Consider the following 21,514-nt stretch of genomic DNA (forward strand, 5'->3'; position numbering starts at 1 on the left):
CATTTTTTTTCAGTCAGGCAGGAGAAAAGACTCCTAACAGGCATTGATTAGTGGGGGACAGGCCCAGCCACATGAAAAGCAAACTGTCGATACGAACGCGGCATCTTCACATTGGAACAAACGAGGCCCGTCGCTCCCCAACGCTCATTCCACTCCACTTAACACATTTTATTGACAGCCCCTGTTTTCCTAATGAAATGCTAAATATATCTCCCTCGGCTGTGGCGCTGGCAGCTACTGTTATGGAGATGGAGAGAATGAGAGCGCAATGTGACAGTCATACACACACACACACGCACACACACACACACACACACACACACACACACACACACACACACACACACACACACACACACACACACACACACACACACACACACACACACACACACACACACACACACACACACACGTTCACACAAATGAAAATATAGACACACACACACCCACACACACATGGAGTGGTAAATTAAACAACCATGCCTCTGACCTTTTTGTCCCTTCTTATCAGGTATCCTTCTGTGTGGAGGTGATCGGCCCACCAGATATGGACAATCACTTGACATTTTTTGTTTTATTTCTTTGTTTGCTTTAATTAAATGCCAACTTTGGAGATCTATTTAAGATTTAACATAGAGATGTGCCTCCCTGTCAAGCTTGTGACACCGTCACCTTCCTTATTTCACCAAATATATATATATATATATATATATATAGTGTATCATCTTATTCCACCTTCCTATCGACTCTATAGTGTTTACACACAACCAAAAAACCAAACAATCAAATGAAAAATATTCTATTCATTCCCTAAAACGTATCCTTCAATTTAACTTTAGTATCATTTGTACAATTTAAAATTCAGTTCTGTGGGTTGAACAATGTTTGGCTGCACTGCATCATTCATACCGACTAACAGCGAGATTGAGGAGGAGGTCAACTATATACCTGAGTTGGCAAGGGCGATGGCTTTGAGCGTGACAAACTCCTCCTTCTCCATGCGCAGCTTCTTGTATCGTCGGACCAGCGGCAGGATGGCCACGTGCAGGTCCAGCAGGCCTGAGATCCTGGCCTGCTCCTCGTCCACCACGTAGTCCTCGGCGTACACAATCTCATCCTCGCAGGGCAGCGAGCGGAACACAATGCTCAGCACTAGGATCTCCATCCAGGCGCTCTGCAGTAGACTCATCTGGTCTGCCAGCGAGAGAGTGGAAAATCCTACAGAAAAAATAAATAAATAAAAAGAAATAGCTTATTTTTTGGGACTTTCATTGCTGGACACTGGGACCGTATAACCACATGACAAATCATGACATCAACCCATTAACCTCACTGCACCGTAATTGGCCGTCTCGGGTCCTCCATATGTTTTATGGCCTGTTTATACAACGCTCTATAATCCCCCGGAGAAGCCCAACATGAAACAGAGGCCGATGACTGTATGTGGTGGCTTAAGGGAAGAATATAAATCAGTCAAGAGCAGAGTCCTTTGAAACATGAGCCAGGAGCTGTTTCAACCATCAACCGTCACCAGTCAGTCCTGCTGCAGCCAGTGAGCACATGAGACACACCACCGCTTATAGTGGGGACAAATCCACTCCTAAACATAACATCCTCCTGTTCACGCCATCGCAAATAAGATATATATCTAAATTAATTCTAATACGTTACAAAAAAATTATGTATCATTAAAGTGGCCGCAGTCCACCATTATTTGGTTTGAGACAACATCTGTCATATTATGAAACTGACTTCTTTCCGTATTTTATGCCTATTGACCCTTCATCAGGGTAGTGAAAATGAAGGCACGTTTGATTTATAATTAGGCATTTACACCTGAAAATGGGCGTAATATCTGAAGCCCTTTGGGAGTGGACTACATTTGCTCTAAAATAACAAGAACATCTGAAAAAGGATGGATATGCAAAGGTCCGACTGTACATTTACTGAGAAACTATTAAGGGACATCCATAACTGTATACAGTAAATGTATAGATTCACCAGTTTAAATACTTAATTTGTGAAAAACTAATTATGAAAAAATTGTTGTAATTTGACCAAAAATAAATAATAAAACAGATAAATACATCCTAATATTAAGGTCCACTTATCAACTTTTTAGCAAAGCGCTACAATACCTGCATCTGTGGAGAGGTTGCTTTGGGTAAGCTATTGGTAGTAATGTTATTTCATGTTATGTACCTATATTATTTGTGTTCATTCATACTTTTCTTGTAAAGTCACATGACTAATTGACAGAGTAAGGAATTGAAAGCAACTTCAGATATTGCTCTCATGAAAACAAGTTCACCTTTGGGTTATAAAGTATCTGCAGAAAAGTTGTATTGTTTGCTCACACTGATCTGAATGTCCATGTTATTCGTAAACACTATTACTGAATATCTCTTCTGTGCCTAGAGGTATTATACTAAAGGTGAGGTCCAGGACAAACATATTATACTCGATAAACACCTTGATTCTTTTGTCTCTTGTTTTCATTCGTCTGAACCCGGCGTAACAATTTATCCAAGATCTTGAGGTCGAACCGTCAACTCTCTTCACTATCAGACACACACGCACGCACACACACACACACACACACACACACACACACACACACACACACACACACACACACACACACACACACACACACACACACACACACACACACACACACACACACACACACACACACACACACACACACACACACACACACACACACACACACACACACACACACACACACACATCAAACAGACGGACATCTGAAAGGACCCTCAAGCGCCACAATACCTTTCACTACTCTATAGTGAATAGAGAGGTGATTGAGGGTATTGACCAGGGCCTTGAACCCACCACTCTGCTTACTTAAATCTGAGGTTGTATGGATGGGAACGGGGCAGGTTGACTTAAAAGGAGGTCCTCGGGATGGTTCTTATCAAGCAAATAGAGAAGCGACGGGGAGAGAGGGAATGAGGGAGAGAGAAAAGAGTGCTGGGGGTGTCATTGATTAGTAGATTGTAATCAGTCCACCAAATGCGAAAGGGGGATCGATCGAAGCCTCAGATCTGACAAACAGACAGCTGATTGAGGACATCCGGTACAAGTTTAGTGGGTGTGGGGTGGGGGGTGGGGGGGGGACTGCGGGTCAACTGGATGTAGATACTGTAGGCAGCATCCGGGACTCATGAATTCACTCTTCAGGCAATACATTTTTAAAAGAAAATGAAGAGGTCTAATCCTGTAAGATATATTTAGCATAATAGAGGATCACTGACCGTACTTGTGTCTAAAGCCAAATGGAAAAACTGTAAAAGGAGCAATGTTTGACATAAAAGTGTGCCCAAAATGATTGTTTAATTCATCAAAACCTCTCATACATATAACCAAAAGGCATTAATAAACTGTTTTATATTACCTTGTTTGCTTGTGGCGCCATTTCTACTCTCATGTTTTCCCATCTGTTTGCAATACTTCTTTTCTTAACAATTTTGTAAAAAAGCCCTGTCACCTGCTCCAGCTATCTCATCCTTTTCGTCATCATTCCTTTCTTTTACCCTGACTGTATTTTTTTTCTTCTTCCACTCAATTTACTGAAGCGATAGAGTGACTTCCTGGCTCCCCGGGGGTCGGCCCTGGAGCTTCAGGTGCGTAGCCCGGAGGTGGCTGAGTTAAGTGTCGCTGTGGAGGGCCATTCCCCCTGATGAAATATCAATATTTCACCCTTCTGATTTACTGCCGTTTGACCAAACATGACACAATATTGAGCAAACTCGATAATGTCTCTACGTCTCTGTAGTTTTCATGCCTCTTTGATGGCATGAACAGAAACAAGAAAAAAAAACACAGGTTAACACTTTGTATCTATCTTCTGTCGTCCAGTATAAATGCAGAAAGCAGTAAAGGAGACATCCTAAGTTTATATGCTGGCAGTCAAACTGCGTAAAAGATGGAAAGGTTGTAACCTTATGCCTTCATTTTATGGGTTATCCTATGTAAAATGAAATAAAAATCAATGTACAGTTTTTAATGTGTGATTTAAAGGCAACTTAAGTGCATAAAATATGTACATTTAAGAGATTATCTAACCCAATATAAAAACACAAACAATGCACCACAGATCTGAATTCAACCCTGTTGGTCTGTAGCCTGTGTGTCAATCAACAAATATGTTATTGCCGAACAAAAAGTCTATCTTTTCTTAAGAGCTCCAGGAGGCCTCCGCACACAGGTCAGGATGTGTTAACTTTATTAACATCTAACTAAAACCACATCACTCACAAAACTTAAGCAAAGTGTTTCTGTTGCTGAAAAAAAAACTGTTTATGGTTGTAAACTTCTACTGTACATCTCCATGTTACACTTTCTGCTCCATATAAATTAACATTAAACCATTGTCTATTTCTATAAACAGGTATACAGGCAGATGTTAGTGATTGTTTGTAGAGAAGAAAGGTGATGTGACTCTACAACAGCACAGGTACAGATCAGATAAGTACTTGAATCCCTATTTAGTACATTGAAGAGACTGAGTGGTTGGCAGTGAAGCTTGAAGCTGTCATTGAGAGCTAGGTCTAAAACAGACAGCAGTTCACTCTCTATTCATTTAGTATCATTACAGGCCTCCTAAGAGCCCTAATGGGCCTAATAAAAAGACAGAGGTAATAATGAGACTAGAGGGCCCTATATGAGCAGGAGGAGTAGGAGGGGGGGAGCCAGGGGAACAAGAGAACAAGGAAGCCAGAGTGTGTGTGTGTGTGTGTGTGTGTGTGTGTGTGTGTGTGTGTGAAAGATATGATGTTAGAGAGTCTGTGTGTGAGTGGCAGGAAAAAAGAAGAAGAAGAAAGCGATGAGCTAAACTGAAGTGAACACCAAATACCAGAGGGCGCCGAACGCTTTGCCTGGAATATAAATCTACATGTTATTTGCAGTTACATGTCGGTGGTGATGGCGGGTGTGTGTTAACAGCTGCACAAATTAGGGGGCCACCTCTGACCCGTGAAAACCGGCCTACGAATCTATTTCAAAACATACACTCAATGGCCGTCTGGTGATGAGCAGCAGCCATCCTCTCCAACAATGCTCTGCTAAATGGGTGCCCCATGTGGTGTAGTGGGTAGAGTGCGTAAAACATAGGCTCAGTCTTTGTCGCAGCGTACCTGGGTTCGGATCCGACCTGGGCAGTTTTTTACTGCAGGTCATCCCCCCTCTCTCTCTCACCCATTTCCACCATGCACTCTCTGCCCTTCAACTGCCAAATAAAGGTAACTTAAAACACCTACAAGATATATTAAAAAAACAAAAAACAAAAAAACATGCTCTGATACAAACACAGAGGAAAAAACATGTTTTTATTTTATATTTGGTAAAAATATTTGTGGTCACATTTAAAGTCAAACGTATGCACATTTGAGTAATTCATAGTTAGTTGCCCAGCCATTCACCATATTTAAGCCTTTAAAATGACAACAGAAAAGCTATTGCATGTTTCCCTCACGGCTCTCCACATCTGGATGTTGAAGGACTTTCCCATTAATGGTGCGATGTGCAGTAATGACTCTTATTACCTCATCGTTAAGGCCATTTGCTCAGTGGGCTATGAGTGTAATGGTGGGAGTGGACTGTTAAACTGTAGGGACCCCTTTTGTCTTAATCGTTACTTGGTGACATTCTGACCCGGTAGCCTAGAGTAAAATGTCTCCAGAGTGTCACATGCCCCTTTAATAACACTGGCAGGCTTGGATTTACATCTTCACAGCAAGATCAATAGGTATACTTAGATAATGTAACATATGAAGGGCCAAAAAAATATGGCTGCATGTACATTTTTTGAATTAATTTCTGCGGCCTTGTAGCTATGATTCAATTAAAAGGATTTGATTGTAGCTATCACCTCATATGCATCGTATCAGGGCAGTGATGCCCCCCTGTGCAGCATCCACTCCTCATACCCCCAGCGCTTCAGCTCCACTGTGGCTGTGCAAATGTCAACGCATGCAAGATATCGAATTACAGTAGATTTTTTTTTATTATTTTGATATTTGCCAAACATTTTCCATTCTAAATTGTGAGGATTTGCTGCTTTGTTTTGTTATTGTAAATGTAATATATGAGTTTAGCACTGTTGGCGATAAATAAAAAAGCCTCTTTGAGACATTATTGTGTTCTGAGAGTTTCTGTTGGTCTTTGAACTGACTAATTATGTTGAATTTAATTTAAAACAATTGAGAAGAAATAATTAAAAAGTGAATTAATAATACGATATTATTTGTTGCGGCGCTACACTGAAAGCAAATCTGTTGAATTGATCACATGTGCACATTTGTTCATACTACACTCGACTGGATCAATGATATGTATCTACTTTGACTTCGACCTGCAGGCTCCCTTTAAACATACTGTGGCCCAGAGTGTCTGTTTCAACTGATAGAGATGAAAAGAAAATAAGATCTCAAGAACATTTACATAACAACTCTTATTTAAGAATTTGTCAACAAGGACGGGGGAAATCCATCAGTATCTCCCTAAATAAATCAATTTTACAATAGGCCCTGTGTAGTCTACTTAAGTAAGTAAGAGGATTGCTTTCTTTAAGTCTGGGATTGAAATGGAATACATTGACATAGGGGCGGATACCCCCAACCCCCCCCCACAGACTCTCCCACCCTACCCAGTCAAATCAAAGGTTTCAGCTGCTCTTTATTGATTAGATTTTAGAATATGGGACTAGCTTCTCCCTTATGTGCAGATGAGTAGCAGATGTTAATTATCCTGTGTGTGTGTGTGTGTGTGTGTGTGTGTGTGTGTGTGTGCGCGCGCGTGTGCATGTGTGTGTGCGTAGGGGTAGGGGGGTGTTTATGTGTGTTCAACAGTCAGTGAACTACTTCAGTAATCTCATGCTGTATTCACTCGAGCAAATTAAAGTACAAGGTATCAACATGATTTTGCAACAAAAACAACAAGTTCGATAATCCTACACTTGTAACAGTTAATTTTCTAACAATTGAAAAAATGAAGTCAATTTTGACGTTTCAAGGGCTTGAAATTGTCCAAATGTCAAATCTAAAAAAATAACCGATTCTGAAAAATTCCAGACAACACAGCCATTAATAAGCAGTCACATCATGTGTCTCTACCTGGGATATGTTTTGCCCAGCCGATGATGACCACCAGTTCGCGATCGGCCAAGTCGCACAGCGTGGTCAGGGCCTTGATGTCTCCGTCGGGCATGGTGGGGTCAGGCATGGCGTAGATCTTCTCTGGCTCCACCACCAACAGATGGGAAACGATCTTTGTCACTGAAAGGAAGAAGGGACGGACCCATGCAGAAATGGAGAGTTAGAAGAGAGGACAGAGTGAAAAAGGGGTTCAGGTGACCAGGGCCGCTGCTACGCTTTTGGGTGCCCTAAGCAGAAATTGTCAGTGATGCCCCCCCCCCCCCCCCCCCACCCCACCAAAAAAAAAAAACACCCGGGCGCGAGCGAATTTTTTTTGCCCTTGCAAGATCTCTGCGACTGCTTTTTGGCACATTTGCCAGCATTTACTAACAGAAAGAACAGCTTAACTTGTGAAAAAACTGCCTTTGCAAAGGAATTGAGTGATAGGATCATAGACTGATTATGAGATAATGGGCCCCTGGGCTTACACTCTTAAAGGGCCCCCCACTTGTCCCTATCCAGTCAGGTACACTGAATTTTCTACACGGATACATACAATTAATGGCAAAAACATATTAAGGAAGTCAGTGTTTCCCACAGGATTTTGTGGTATTGTTGGGGGGTGGGTGGAATTTTGTTTACCTTTTTAAAGTAAAATGCATCAATCTGGTGCACTTTGTGAGGAAATTTTAGAGACTAGAGAGATATCAAATCCTGAGATGCAGAAGGAACATTATTTTTCAGATTTTTCTTAAACAGGTAGCACTCTTTACTCTGCAACTGTAAAAACAGTAGATTGGTCTGCAGACCCATGTTCTATGATGGAGGGGCCCATTTCAACAAATAAAGGGTGGATATGAACAATTTAGAATTCACACATATAAAGTTTATTTGTGTATGTGTGAGGGGGCCTTCAACCCCCTTAGACAGAGCTACTAATGCTGTTGTTTTTAACTTTCTTTTGTATTTCTCCCCTACTAGTTGAGGGGCCCATGATGATTTCTATCTTGTTACATTTTAATGAGTATTTATATTTAGGCTATTCCTTTTTGGACCCTGTTATTGACATGAGTGACTGAGCTCTTTGACTATGCAACATGAAAAGTTACTATCAGTATCTCTGGCTAAGGGCCCCCCTGAGCCCTTGGGCCCCTGGGCCTGTGCCCGGTGTGCCTGTGCAGTAATCCACCCCTGGATAGGTTACACAATTAAGAAAAAACAACGATGGGCCTGTTCATAACTAATTTATATATTTTTTGTAATGTAATGATTATCATGAACTTTGAAAAAAAAAAACTATTTTGGGGGGGCCCCGGACCATCTCTTTTTCCTTTTTAATTAAAAAAAAAAAAAAAAATAAATAAAAAAATTATAATTTCTTTTTTTTTTGGGGTGCCCCCCCCAGGAACTTGGTGCCCTACGCAGTCTGCGTACTCTGCGTATAGGGAGCGGCGGCCCTGCAGGTGACCGCATTAAAGACCTACTTCACCGGTGGGAATATGAAGGTGTATTGAACTCTGAGATCCTATGCAGTATAAATGTGCAATTTTTTTAAAAAAATGCCTGAGAAAAGGCAGAAAGAGTGTTTTATGGTCTCACTGTCTAACCCTACATTTTACTAGTGTGACATCACATTAGTAAAAATGTAGGGTTAGGATTAACAGGACAGCTGGGCCAAGGGAAGACTGAGGAAAGACTGACGGAAGAAAAACCTCATTCATTATATTATAATAGCGATTTTATAATGATAGAATGCCGGTTCCGTATTGGTGAAGTATTTCTTTAGCTAATGTATTAAAAAAGCAGATTATAAGAAATATACGGTGTATTACACAATGCTACGATGAGGACTGAGCCACAAGCAATCCCCCAAATGAACACATTTCTTATAGCAATATTTCATGTCCCGGACGTTTCTTTAAATGTCCCAATATGTGACTTGGCTGCCTATATTCAGCTAAGTTGGAAATAAAAAACAAAAGCAAACTGTGGGACTCACATGGCTTTTTGGCTGGAGGGGGAATGGAGAGGCCGAGGTAGCCGCCATTCTCTGCGTCCAGCCTCCGTTTGTACTTCTGTCTCCCCCCTCTCACCCGGTCCAGACGCACACCTGCAAAAATATCACAAGTGTGTAAATGGCATATGATCAAAAGGCACTTTAAACAGTGCATGCCACCTATTGATTATTTAGCAGAATAGAATGTAACAGAATTTATTTGAGAAAAGAGCCCCATCTCCTCCCAGTTGCAACATTTATAGCAACGTAAAAGTCACATTAGATGTGGTTCAAATGCCACATAGCCAATTGTATGCTATTACATCTACAGTTAATATTACTTCTAATGATAATAGCGCTTTTATCTATTCAGATTCATAAATCCTAAAAATCAATTATTTCAAAGTGTTGAACTGAAGACATAAAAATACAAACATATCTTTGACCAATACAGGGCTTCTTCTGATTCAGAATTTTAAATGGGACACCAAGGATACTAAGGAAGAAGCCTTTTTAAAATAATTTAGTCATATGAATTCCTGTATCATATTTGCAAATACCATGGGACTACTGAGTTTCCTCCATTTTTTAGACCTTTTAACTGAAAGAGGCCTTGTTCAATACCTCCTCGTTACAGATGGGAGAGAGTAAGTATGTAGTTAGTATACAAACGGAGGTATCTGGGATTATCTTGAAAGGCATCTCAGAGGACACAGGCTACATCACATGCACCTTATGTGCTGGATTTACACTCCCGTATTAAAAGTTGTTTGAGCATTGAGGGAGAGCAAACAGGTTTTACATGGTCAAGTGGAATTGAGTCGTGTGAGATTTCCAAGTGACTCGTATAAATTCCTTTGATTCCCCTGGAAACAAAAGAATCCGATTAGGATGGTCTTTCAATTTCCTGACACCGACTATCCACTAACCTAATTACCCAGCGTGCCCAGAGGGAGCTCATTCTTCCCAGCAAACACAGTGAGATCATTTTATGCCTGGCAGATTGAAGCTAAATCGAGAGCCCCTCTCCTAACACAGCTTTCCATTTGTACGCCTTAAAGTAATCAATAAGCCTTGCAAATAGACTTCTTGTTCTTTGAACACATGTGGATGCGGTTTTAATTAGTCAGTTAGGCGGCTAGGAAGTGGGTTTGTGACAGCCTTAGTAGTTATTCATACCATTACTCTTGGTTAAGGTAAATTTAAAATTATAAATAGTGCTTCAGGAAGCTGTGCGCCTGAACTCCAGATATTAAATCAATTCAATAGCTTCTATCTAATCAATAGCAGACATAGGCCTAACACAGGGATATGCAGTTAGTGAAGGCTTTCACAACAAGAAGCTTTTTTTAAAATCGCAAACACATATTAGCAGATGTATAGCCTACTCTAAATTTACGAACTTCAGACTAAGTGACAGAATTGATGCAGCCACCACACACGCACGCACGCACGCACACACGCAAACAAGCACGCACACACACACACACACACACACACACACACACACACACACACACACACACACACACACACACACACACGCACAGGGTCATGTGCATGGCTGCGAAAAGCGACAAGTGACCAAACAGCCGGAGTTAGAATTCCAAAATCTGCGGGGGCTGTTTGAACTGGAACATCCAACTGGCCCATAATTAATAGACGCTGACAAGAATTAAGAGCTCAGCGCTAACCAGTTTCAGTTTACAGCTTAGCTGCGCTGCAAACGGCAGAGACCCAAAAGCAGGAGGGCAGAGAGAATGACAGGGGGGGGGGGGAATACAGGGTTAGATCATGCTGAAGAGCAGCAGGGTCGGGGGAATAAGAAGGGACAAGCTGCTTCTTTTTGGCTGAATGTATCAGTTTTCTGCAAGATCTCTGTTTTTCTTTCCCCTCACTTTCTCTCTCTCTTTCAGCATCGGGTGTACATCTCCTCCCTGTCAGCCCCTGTCTGTCTGTCTGTGTCCCAGCCTGAGCCTGATCCCACCAGTGCCGGATTATCTCCTCTCCCATGTGATACGGCACAGTACTGAGAATCTGACCACAACAAGACAGCTGGATGAGGCCCCTTGTGGAGGACTTGGAGGGGGGGGGGGGGTGATTGGTGTCATCGTCAGCACCGCATTCCACACCTCAGGCCCAAAACCACAGCAGCCTCTATACTTCAAGACAATCGGGGTCCAGAGGCGACCTCGTGTCTCGGTGGTGAGAGAGCCTATAACTGGTGGTAGTGGTGGGGGGGGGGGGGGGGGAGGAGTGCTCAGGCGGCTCGGAGATCCTCTTTAAGGCATCCAGATCCTTTTTGTTTACTTTTTATTTTTTTACGGTGACTGGACCTTTATAAACTGTGTCTGCCCAAATATGGATGCAGGAGAGTGAGGTTATGGGGCAGAAGAGTGTGGAGAATGAGAGAGGTGGTATGAGTGTGTGTGCTGAATGTTATGAGCTTGGTAAGATCAAACAGCACAGTACAGTGTGCTCATAACTTGCAATGCAGACTATGAGAGAGCTGGCCTGGGACACAAAGATACTGTCTGACAGTCCATCCTCTCTCCCTCTCCCTCTCTCTGAATGTGTGTGTGTGTGTACATTGGTGTGGAAAGACGATGAGGCATGTTTGCATAGGAGCAATCTTTACGGCCACCTGACCCCGGCTTTCCTTTCACATTCAATATCTTTATTGACTTGTGCAACCTTAAAGCACGTTCCTGCCTGAAGTGACTGCATTTTCCTTTATGTTGCGGCCACTGTGTGTATGTGTAGTATGTATTTATTTTTATACTTTCATGTTTGTATTTATTTACTTATGTATTAAAGTCCTTGCCCCCATCTCCCTATAAAACAACAATTTCAAAATCATACAGCCGGGGTTGTAGCCAGTCACACCACACAATTCAAATAATGTTTTGTTACTGCTTGAATTTATTCATTCTTAAGACTGTTATCAAAATCAGAAAATGTAATTAATTGCAAACACCCAAAATGGAGTAAATGTGCCTTCTTCATGCCGTGGGGGAAATTTTGGTGGGGAAATAATGAATCCTTTTTTTATTTCATCAATTGGTTTGCCTAAAATATACAATTTATTAAACAATGAATACATCTAAAAAGATACCACTCTATAAAATACCCACCATGCGTTAGTTTTGTTATAATAGCATGTAACTATTGTAACCCAACAAAGTACTGACTCCATGAATGAATTCAGCTAGGACGTTGACAAAATGAAGTGGAAAGTAGGAAATTGGAGCAAAAACTATCAAAAATAAAATAATTATTAGAATGAATATTATTTAAAAAAAAGTCCCAAACAAAAGGCTTTACAAAGTGTATCAATATACGCAAGACTCATCCATTCTATTCTGAAGAAGCTCTAAAGGAAACGAGTTTCATCACACAAATGTGCACGTGGCTCATGCAGTGTGTATCAAGCTTGTGTGTTACTATATGCACATGTGCGTGTGTATGTATCTCACGCAACTATTTTCAGCCCCTCACCTGTCAGAGGCGCTTCTTTCTAGAGAATGTGTCAGAACTGGCTGGCTGGCTAACGCTGCCAAAGAGAGATTAGGCGCTCCCTATTTGAGCTGGGAAGAATCAGAGGGATGCGAGCGTGCGCCCCCTCCCTGTCGCTCACCCTTTACAAGGCACGGGGACCTTGCCCTTCTACTGCTATACTCCTGAGGGCCTGAAGCTACAGGCATTGGACAGCATTGGTTTGCCACTACAGTACAGACTCTTGGTGGGCTGGATAGACAGACAGAGGGTGGGTAGAGGAAAATGGGCAAGGGACACAGAGAGGAGGAGGAGGGGGGGCGGTTGGGGGGTGTATCACGATGGCGTCGCACCTGCTCTAGCCCCCAATGGGCTGACAAGACAAAGCTGAAGTTGTTCTCCCATAACCGCACACACTGTCATCCCTCTCTTTATCATGTTTTACACTTTTCATAATTCTGAGCCGGCGTGTCCACGAGGGGTATTACTGTGCATTACAGAACCACGCTGACCACAAGATGTGCCTGTAATCGAAAACATCTGTACAGCCCGAAGAAGATGGCTCCCGGGTCGATTCAGGATCCCCGGGTGTATTGGCCTTGTTCAAGCAGGCGTTCCCGTTTGTGTTATTTTTTTTTCATGCACGGAAATTCTTGCGTGTTGTGGGGTGAATTTGAAAGGGATGAAGAAGAAGGGTGTGGGCAAGCAAAACGTGGTGTACCTCAAGGTCCGATTCCCCGTCACTTGTCAGTGGGTGATATACATTTGTGGCATGTGTGTGTACATGAATGTGAGCGCTGTGAGTCGAGTGCGTGTAGCCGAGGGTCGTAAAGAGGTCAGCACTTCGCTAAATCCCCCCTTCTTCAGAGGAACACATGTTAGCCTCCGTGTCTGATCTATCACCTGCCAGACAGCGAGGACAAGCCAGTGCAGAGGCGCTGGGTGGGCGCTCACTCTCAAGCCGCAGTCTGTCAAGACACTCTGACACCCTCAAAAGCAAACAAGGCACAGTACAACATTGCAAGTACAGGGCAAAATCAGGTGGCGGGGAGACGTTGGGCGTTATTTCTTCACAGTTTAACTCCCTTTGAATCCACAGATGTAAAAGCCAAACAGGCTAAACTGAACCTGGTTTTGTTGACGTAGCTGTTCAAATGTACCAGCGGCTGAGGCTTTAAAAAAGGGCACCAATACAGTGAATACTTTTGCTATATATTAATTTTGATGATGTAATCTTAGCGTATGGATTGGTTTCCGATATGAGTCTATTGATTGGTAAAGGGACCTGACAGTGTGTGATATTGGATAGGGCTTTACTAATCTTTTGTGTATGTGCCTGAGGAAAATAAGGCCGTAACGTAACCCCCCCCCCCCGGTAGCCAGGTCTCGCTCAGGAAAGACTGCTGATCTCTATCTCTGTGGTCGGGCGAAGGGGCGAGACAGCGGTGTGGGTTGCCAAAATAGTCTGGCAGCTTGAATTCGTCCACAACATTACAGCGGTGTCAGAAAATACCCCACAAGCAAAGGAATACGCAACAGAAAAAAAACACCAATACCGGCACAGGCACTGACTTCAGAAGAGCAAAGGCTGAAGCATCTTCAATAATTTGACAATAATCTTCGCTGTGACAGAAATTCAGTATAGGCCTACAGGCTTCTGTTTCAGCAGGACATACTTTTGCTAATTTGTGAACACAGCGATTTGATTACTTGATCAAAGACCTACGCAGATTTTGTTGCAGCACAGAAACTACAAAAAAAAGAAGCTAAAAATAAATCTTCCATGTCTCATGTCACAAAGAAGAAGCTAATTCAGTCCCCCTGAACTCTTGCATCATTTAACACCATACAGTAATGCTATGGGGTTATTAGCGCTGCCATTAGCTGCGGGCACTGACTCCTGGCAGTAGGGACTGACACCATACCTTCCACGAGTTGTAATTACGTAAGAGTTTTTTCCACTCGACCTGTGACCTTTTATCAGCCCTCAGCTGGACATTTAAGGGGTCACAGAGCGAGGCTGGTTTCCTCAAACGGTCGCCCTGGCTGCCGCTATACCTTCCACTCCACCCAGCTCGTCCACTCGCTCTCAGCTGTGGCAAATCAAACAAAGCCAGATCTGGAAAGAAGCCCCATCATCTACAATATTTCCCCCCATGAGTCTATTTGATTTGCCCTCTCAGATACAAGATATAAAAAATTACTTTCTTCAAAAACTGGTCGCTCACATCTCAACTCTCCTAAGGTGTATCAAGACACATGACCAAAAGCACACCCTTTATTTTAGTCTAATCCTAAAAAAAGTATAAAGTGCACAATTTTAGTTTTATTTAAAAACATATTTTGATTCCCCTGCTTTTTGCTAACGTTTGTTGAGCTGCTTCTTCAGGTGTTGAGTTATTTGTACCTGATCTGGTAAAAAAACACACACCTGAAGCCACCGACCCCGGGGCTTGAAGAACTGAAGTCAGCTGATTAGCGGCAGGTGTTACAGGGAGGAGGGGTTTCCCCATGCACACCAATGCTACTGGTCTATAACTGTGGCAGCTGGCACTTTATCACTCAGGATGGCATGCTCAGAGTGGAGGCTTAGAGGGTCCTGGTGGAAATATTATACACTTTTAGAACGGCGCATCGTATAAGTTCTCTCAACATCTACTGCAGGGGCGAGGCATTACTTATGATAGTGCCGCACTGTATCAAGTCAATAGATAACTTTGTGATGTCATGCACAGGGAATGTTTGTATGTGAGCTCTGGTGAAAATAATTCTTGGAGAAAATAATAATGATTGATTGTTAATATTGTGAACAATATTTGTATAGTTATAAGCTGTTGAATACATTTTAAAATAGAAAAAATATCTCAAGAAAAAACAACTTGCTTTGTACATGACACCTGCGTTCACATGACACTATGTGATTATTCCTTTTCCATGACCGGCCCATGGCCACTTGTTATACAGTGATCTCATTACATAAAGTAGGGCAAGCCGCAGTCCCCCCACTGATTCCATGATCAAAGCCCCTCCAAGTCTGTGAGAGGCCACGGCACGGTGCTACGCCACGATTAAATGTCCTTTTTCCTTTTAATTGAATGCCATCACTTTCAGAGAATCACCCACTGTGCCACATGTCGAGGTGGCTGTGATGCTGCGTCTCAAGAGCGGCAGGGCGGACACACACACACACACACACACACACACACACACACACACACACACACACACACACACACACACACACACACACACACACACACACACACACACACACGCACACACACACACACACACACACACACACACTGTCCACATGGAGAGGGCTTAGCTCGGCCCGCCACAGACAATACCCCGCTGTTTCGCCTCTAAGCACACGCTAATAGTTTCAGCTTTATTTCTAAAGCAACGTTGTTTTCTCTGGCTGAGGGTCAAAGCCGCGGCGAGAGATATTTGGGCCAGGATGAAGACATCAAGAGTGGGGCGCATGTATAAATAGTATTGTAATGGCAATACAACAGATGACCCATCATTCTGAGATGAACAAACACAGCTACATCAGTACATAGTGAAGCTGTTTAGGTGGAAGACAACCAAGAGCCTGACATACAATCATGTGTTGCAACCAAAGATCGCAGTTAACTGCTGCTGCCTGCTATTATGAGAGGTGTTTGGTGCTAGCGGAACACAACAAACTGTATAACCATGATTGTATTTTAGGAGATGTATCCCTGTAGTGTCTCTAAGTGGAGCTTATAAACAAATAATTTACGTGCAACCTTTTAAATTGGGCTTTATATTATACAATCGGTGATGATGGCAGCGGGATTGAATCCAGCACTCAACCTGGTGTAATTTGTCTCCAAACTGGGATACAATACATTGTTGTATTTGAATTATAGGCTATTGCAATATGATACAAATTATAATATTTAGATTTTGTCACACTTATTATTTTTTCTTATTTAATTTGGTAGATACTTGTGCTCCAAGTTCTGGAACTACAGTTTCCATCATGCTTTGGGAGAATGTCAGTGAGGAATTAGCCAGTTAGTTAAATGTGGCCTACAACTCGCCCCTTTTTAGCGCACATATTTGTTCACATTTTGGCAAATTGGCACCATTAAAAGTATGCCACATTAGACATTAGCAGATTCTGTCTGGAATGTACCCATGGGTGTACAGAACACTATCACTGGAGCACTTTTGGCACAGAGGAAAACTTGTGATAATTCTCAGGAAAGCTCTAGAGTTATAGGGATCTATAATACGTTTTGTTTCTTTGATTTTCGAGCAGATGTATGAATGTTGACTTGCAAAAGGCGTCCCGGGATGAAAGAAATCGTTGGAGACTTTTAGTCACACACCCTATCCCAAAATATGTGAATCATGTCGGTGTGTATAGGTTTGATTGAGTTATGACTCGGGGAAGGAGTAGCTAACAATAGCTAACCTCCAGTTGTTTTGTGAAGAATAGCATTCACCTGTCACTTTCACCTCATATAATATATTTGCCTCACATATCTCCCTGTGCACCTCACAGTTTGAGAACCCCCTGATTTAAAAGGATCTGAAACTCCAGTAAAATAAATGGTGTCAGTGAAGAACATGACACGTACTGTAGTTCAACAACAAAATAAAAAACACTGGTGTTTAAGAGATGGTAAGTTAGAGCCAAAATAAGACGTATGCATCAAATAATTTATGCAAAATAAAAAAAGGGCAACATTGTGAATGGAAAGGTTCCTATTGTACAAGTCTATGTGCCATCTCTGATTTTATTTAAATGGTTTCACCAACTAGTAGAACAACTGTAAATATTCAGATACACCCCACATTACTGTTATTTCCGCCCGTCGTGTTACAAACAAAATATATAAAGAAAGGCAAGAAATATAATGACAATGGGGGTCATATTAGGAACAAATGGCACAAGGCATTTTGGAGGTCTGGTTTTACTGTGAAGTCCCACTTCAGAACTTGGTATTATAATATTCCCTAAAAAAGGCTTCACTTGGAGCTAGACTCTATGCACTATTGTGGAATATGTATTCAATCTAAACCTACAAATGCAAAATAAACAAAACAAAAAGAACCTTTCCTTGAAGAAAAAATAAATAAAAAAATCTATGGGCTAGATTTTCCCTCTGTAGTCCCAGAGGTCTCTCTCGCTGGAGGAGAAACAACACATGCAGGAAGTGAGGTGGGATGTTCGGAAAGCATTTAGTGGATCAATATGCCAGGCAAGAGAGGGGAAGAGAGACAGACAGACAGAGAGGGAGAGAGAGAGAGAGCGAGAGTGTGTGTGTGTGCAGCAGAGAGACACCCAAAGCCCAGGGGAGAGGGAAAGTCTCGGGGGGGAACAGCCTGTGCTTTTCAAGAGTACTGTTACACTTCTCAGTCAGTCTTGGTAGGAACATTCAACTCAGCAGCTTTTTCCTACTCGTCTGAATTAAACACACTGAGAGGCTCAGCGGGCCAGGAGAGGTGAGTAAGGCTTGCGGGTGATGTCCCCGGGGCCACAGACGCCCTTTAATATCTGATCACTGGCCGTTTTTCTAGCCCCCATTTACACTGTCAAACAGCTATCTTGTGCCAGCTGATCTAAGTCTGCCTATACATATGTTCAAAATTCTGACATTTTACACCTGAGCATAAGAGAGAGATAGCCGTTTTCTTTAAAAAAAAACCTATTTAATATGCCTTTATGCGTTAGCTTTTAGATCAACACTAAACTTAGATACAAAATATTGAATACTTTTTAGTCACATTGTAAAGTATTTAAATTATATTATACATAGCAATCAGAAAATATTAGCTATTGACAGCAATCTTTTTCTTTTTATTACCATCATTATTTCGTTGAATAAGAACGATTATTGATAAATGTATCTATCAAATGTCACAAAATACTGAAATATTCCTCCCACGTTTCGAAGCGGGATGACCAAGGTGAACTATTGAAAATGCTTGTACGAACGAAGATCAGCGCTCACCTTCTTTCAACATGCCAACTTTAAGACATTTCATGAAGCGGCAGGCCTGGCACGACTTGCGTCTCCTCTTAGTGATCTCACACTCATTGGTGGCCGGACAGCTGTACTCAATATTACCTGCAGAGGATAAAAAACAAAACAAAAAGCATGTAATTTATTATGGAAGCGCAAAGGGTACACATCAGCAATTAGGAGGAATTAGTTATGGAATGACACACACACACACACACACACACACACACACACACACACACACACACACACACACACACACACACACACACACACACACACACACACACACACACACACACACACACACACACACACACACACACACACACACACACCTGTCCCAAGGTGACCTCGTGTGACACTCCTGCAGAAGAGGAGGGTTTAGTGGCATTTTGATGGGACATGTAAAAGGCACCTCCCCGCCCTGGAGCCCCACCCCCAGATAAATTAGCTTCATTAATGCAGAGCGTCCTCTCTGCTATGCTCACCATGACCCCATCCAGCCCATCCTTCTTCACCTAGAGGATGATGGGAAGGCTGCCCTCTCTCTCAACAACACAAGGGCTACGAGATGGACGCATAATGTCCTCCAGTAAAGACCAAGAGCTTCTGTGAGACTCGCTAATCTAAGGCTCCCATATCATGTAGCAAAAGCTCAATGTATTATTCAAGCCTGTCTCGACGCTGCATGGTTGGCTCACTATGGAAATATTTCCTATGCAATTTAATCACTCGGGTCCAAAAAAAGCCAGAAATGCAGACTTATTGAGTCTGCTGCCATGTAGCCACTGCCTGTCTTTCTCACCCGACACCCGGTTCCGGTTAGCACATTTTTTAGTTTTTGGGATCATTACGCTATCAATTCAAAAAGTTGACATGACCCAAAGAATCCAATGACAAATCCTCTTTCCTAGTATCTCAATCCCTTGATTGAGTGTTTAAACAATGTACCGTAAGTCCGGAGATGTATTAATGGTACCTAAAAACAGCAAGCCAGGTGTTGTCTGTTGCATATCTGCCAGAGTTGCCCCCCCTCCCAAACACACACACACACACACACACACACACACACACACACACACACACACACACACACACACACACACACACACACACACACACACACACACACACACACACACACACACACACACACACACACACACACACACACACACACATAGACACACACACACACAATCCCCTGTTGGTCAAGGAGAAGGTGCCAACATTTGTCAGGATCCCTGGCATGGATGGTGCCAGCAGGGTCACATGCACAGTGAGGGGCCGTGAGGCACCATGCCAGGATGTTGGCACAGGCTGCTGCTGCTACCTTCAGGGTGGGTGAAGTATTTTAAACTGAGAAGCATTAGCAGAGGGAACTACGGCAGAGTGCAGCTCATGTGCAGAGACACATGCTGTGTATTTCCATTTCCTTTCAGAGGTGAATAAAGTATGCTCTCTATCTATTCATCTATCTATCTATTCATCTATCTATCTATCAAATGTTATACTACAAACTAATTGTATACAGCATGTACAGTATATCAACTGTCATAGTGTACTGTTTATGCAGTTGAATGTTAAAACTTCCTGTCAGTAAAGAACATGTATATGTTCTATATTACAAACAGCAAATATAAACCGCAAAAATGGAACTCAGACAAGTACTGTTTTGTGCACAATGTCAGAGCAGAAAATAATCTACAAAGAAAAATGAATTGCTCTCTTAAAGATCAATAAATCACTCCCTCTTAACTACAAAGTGCACTTTATCTAGTGTACACAAATGTTAAGTGTCCGAATTCTGTGTGGAAATAGGTAGAAATCTACCCACTATGAAGTGGAATGAAAAAAGTACACTACTTTCTGCTATGCATCTACTGCAGTGCAACAGTGATGTAAACCTGTCAGCGATGTTGCAAACATGATGATACATGAGTGCCCGAAATGTACAATCTAGTCACTAGAATAAACTACTGTGGCTATTATACACAGAATAGAGTGAACAGAATGTGTGTTTTTTAATATGTATGCTGACTTTTCTTGGTATTTCTTGTCACCTTGGTTACCTCATCTTTATCATGTTTCTTTTAATCAATAAACACACAACGCAATATTAATAAATACAAATACAGAGGATTTCCATCTATTTAGAAAAGGTCACAGCTGTTTATAATTTTTTATGAATATCAAAAGAAACATTTTGTACTCGAATGGAGCAAAAATAACCCCTGTGTGCGTGAGTGTGTTCATGATTTTGTGTGGGAGTACTGGAATGTGTGTGTGTATGTGTGTGTGAGGGTGGGGGGGGGGGGGGGGCGTGGGGGGGTTGCATTAGGGACCACAATAGTCTTAAATTGCCTACCTCTAAAAGCTCACTGTCGGCATACCCTCTTAGTTAATCAGGTCCTGTGTCCACCTTTATTTCTCAAAGGACATTTCAACCACTCTAATATCCTTCCTTAACCTCTCTTATTTTCCCTCTAAATTTTGATATATTGTTATGCTATGCTATTATCCACGTGCTCATCTCCACTCAAGCTGGACCTCTCCTTGTCCTCCTCCTTTACCAAGGCCGGGACCCCCCTTCCCTGATTACCATTCCATTAAAGCGGCCTCTCCTTTCAGTGAGTGACCACGTCCCCTGTCCCATGTCCATCTGCCTTTTATTTGGAGGACTTCTCAGCGTCTCTCTCTCTCTCTCTCTCTCTCTCCCTCTCTCTCTTCTGATATTCCCCTGATCACACGTGCCTGAGCTTCTAATTGGGACGCCCCTCCAGCCCCCCCCCCCTCCCATCCCCCTCCCCTTGGGTGTGGGCTGGAGGGGCCCGGGGGCAAAGAACCGA

At 42.4% G+C, this 21,514-nt stretch overlaps 1 protein-coding gene across 1 annotated transcript in view; it reads right to left on the reverse strand.

Annotated features, from left to right (window-relative positions):
* esrrgb (estrogen-related receptor gamma b) overlaps positions 1-21,514 on the reverse strand; it is a gene marked incomplete at both ends in the record, with an annotated part of 35,835 nt that overhangs the window by 1,915 nt on the left and 12,406 nt on the right. Inside the window, 4 exons of the mRNA XM_080048169.1 lie at positions 952-1,221; positions 7,146-7,307; positions 9,166-9,276; positions 18,651-18,767. Of these exons, the coding sequence (XP_079904295.1) occupies positions 952-1,221; positions 7,146-7,307; positions 9,166-9,276; positions 18,651-18,767 (660 nt within the window). The remainder of the gene's footprint in view (positions 1-951; positions 1,222-7,145; positions 7,308-9,165; positions 9,277-18,650; positions 18,768-21,514) is intronic.

Source organism: Ammodytes marinus, assembly GCF_949987685.1.
Source record: "Ammodytes marinus genome assembly, chromosome: 19".
Classification (NCBI taxonomy): Eukaryota; Metazoa; Chordata; class Actinopteri; order Uranoscopiformes; family Ammodytidae; genus Ammodytes; species Ammodytes marinus.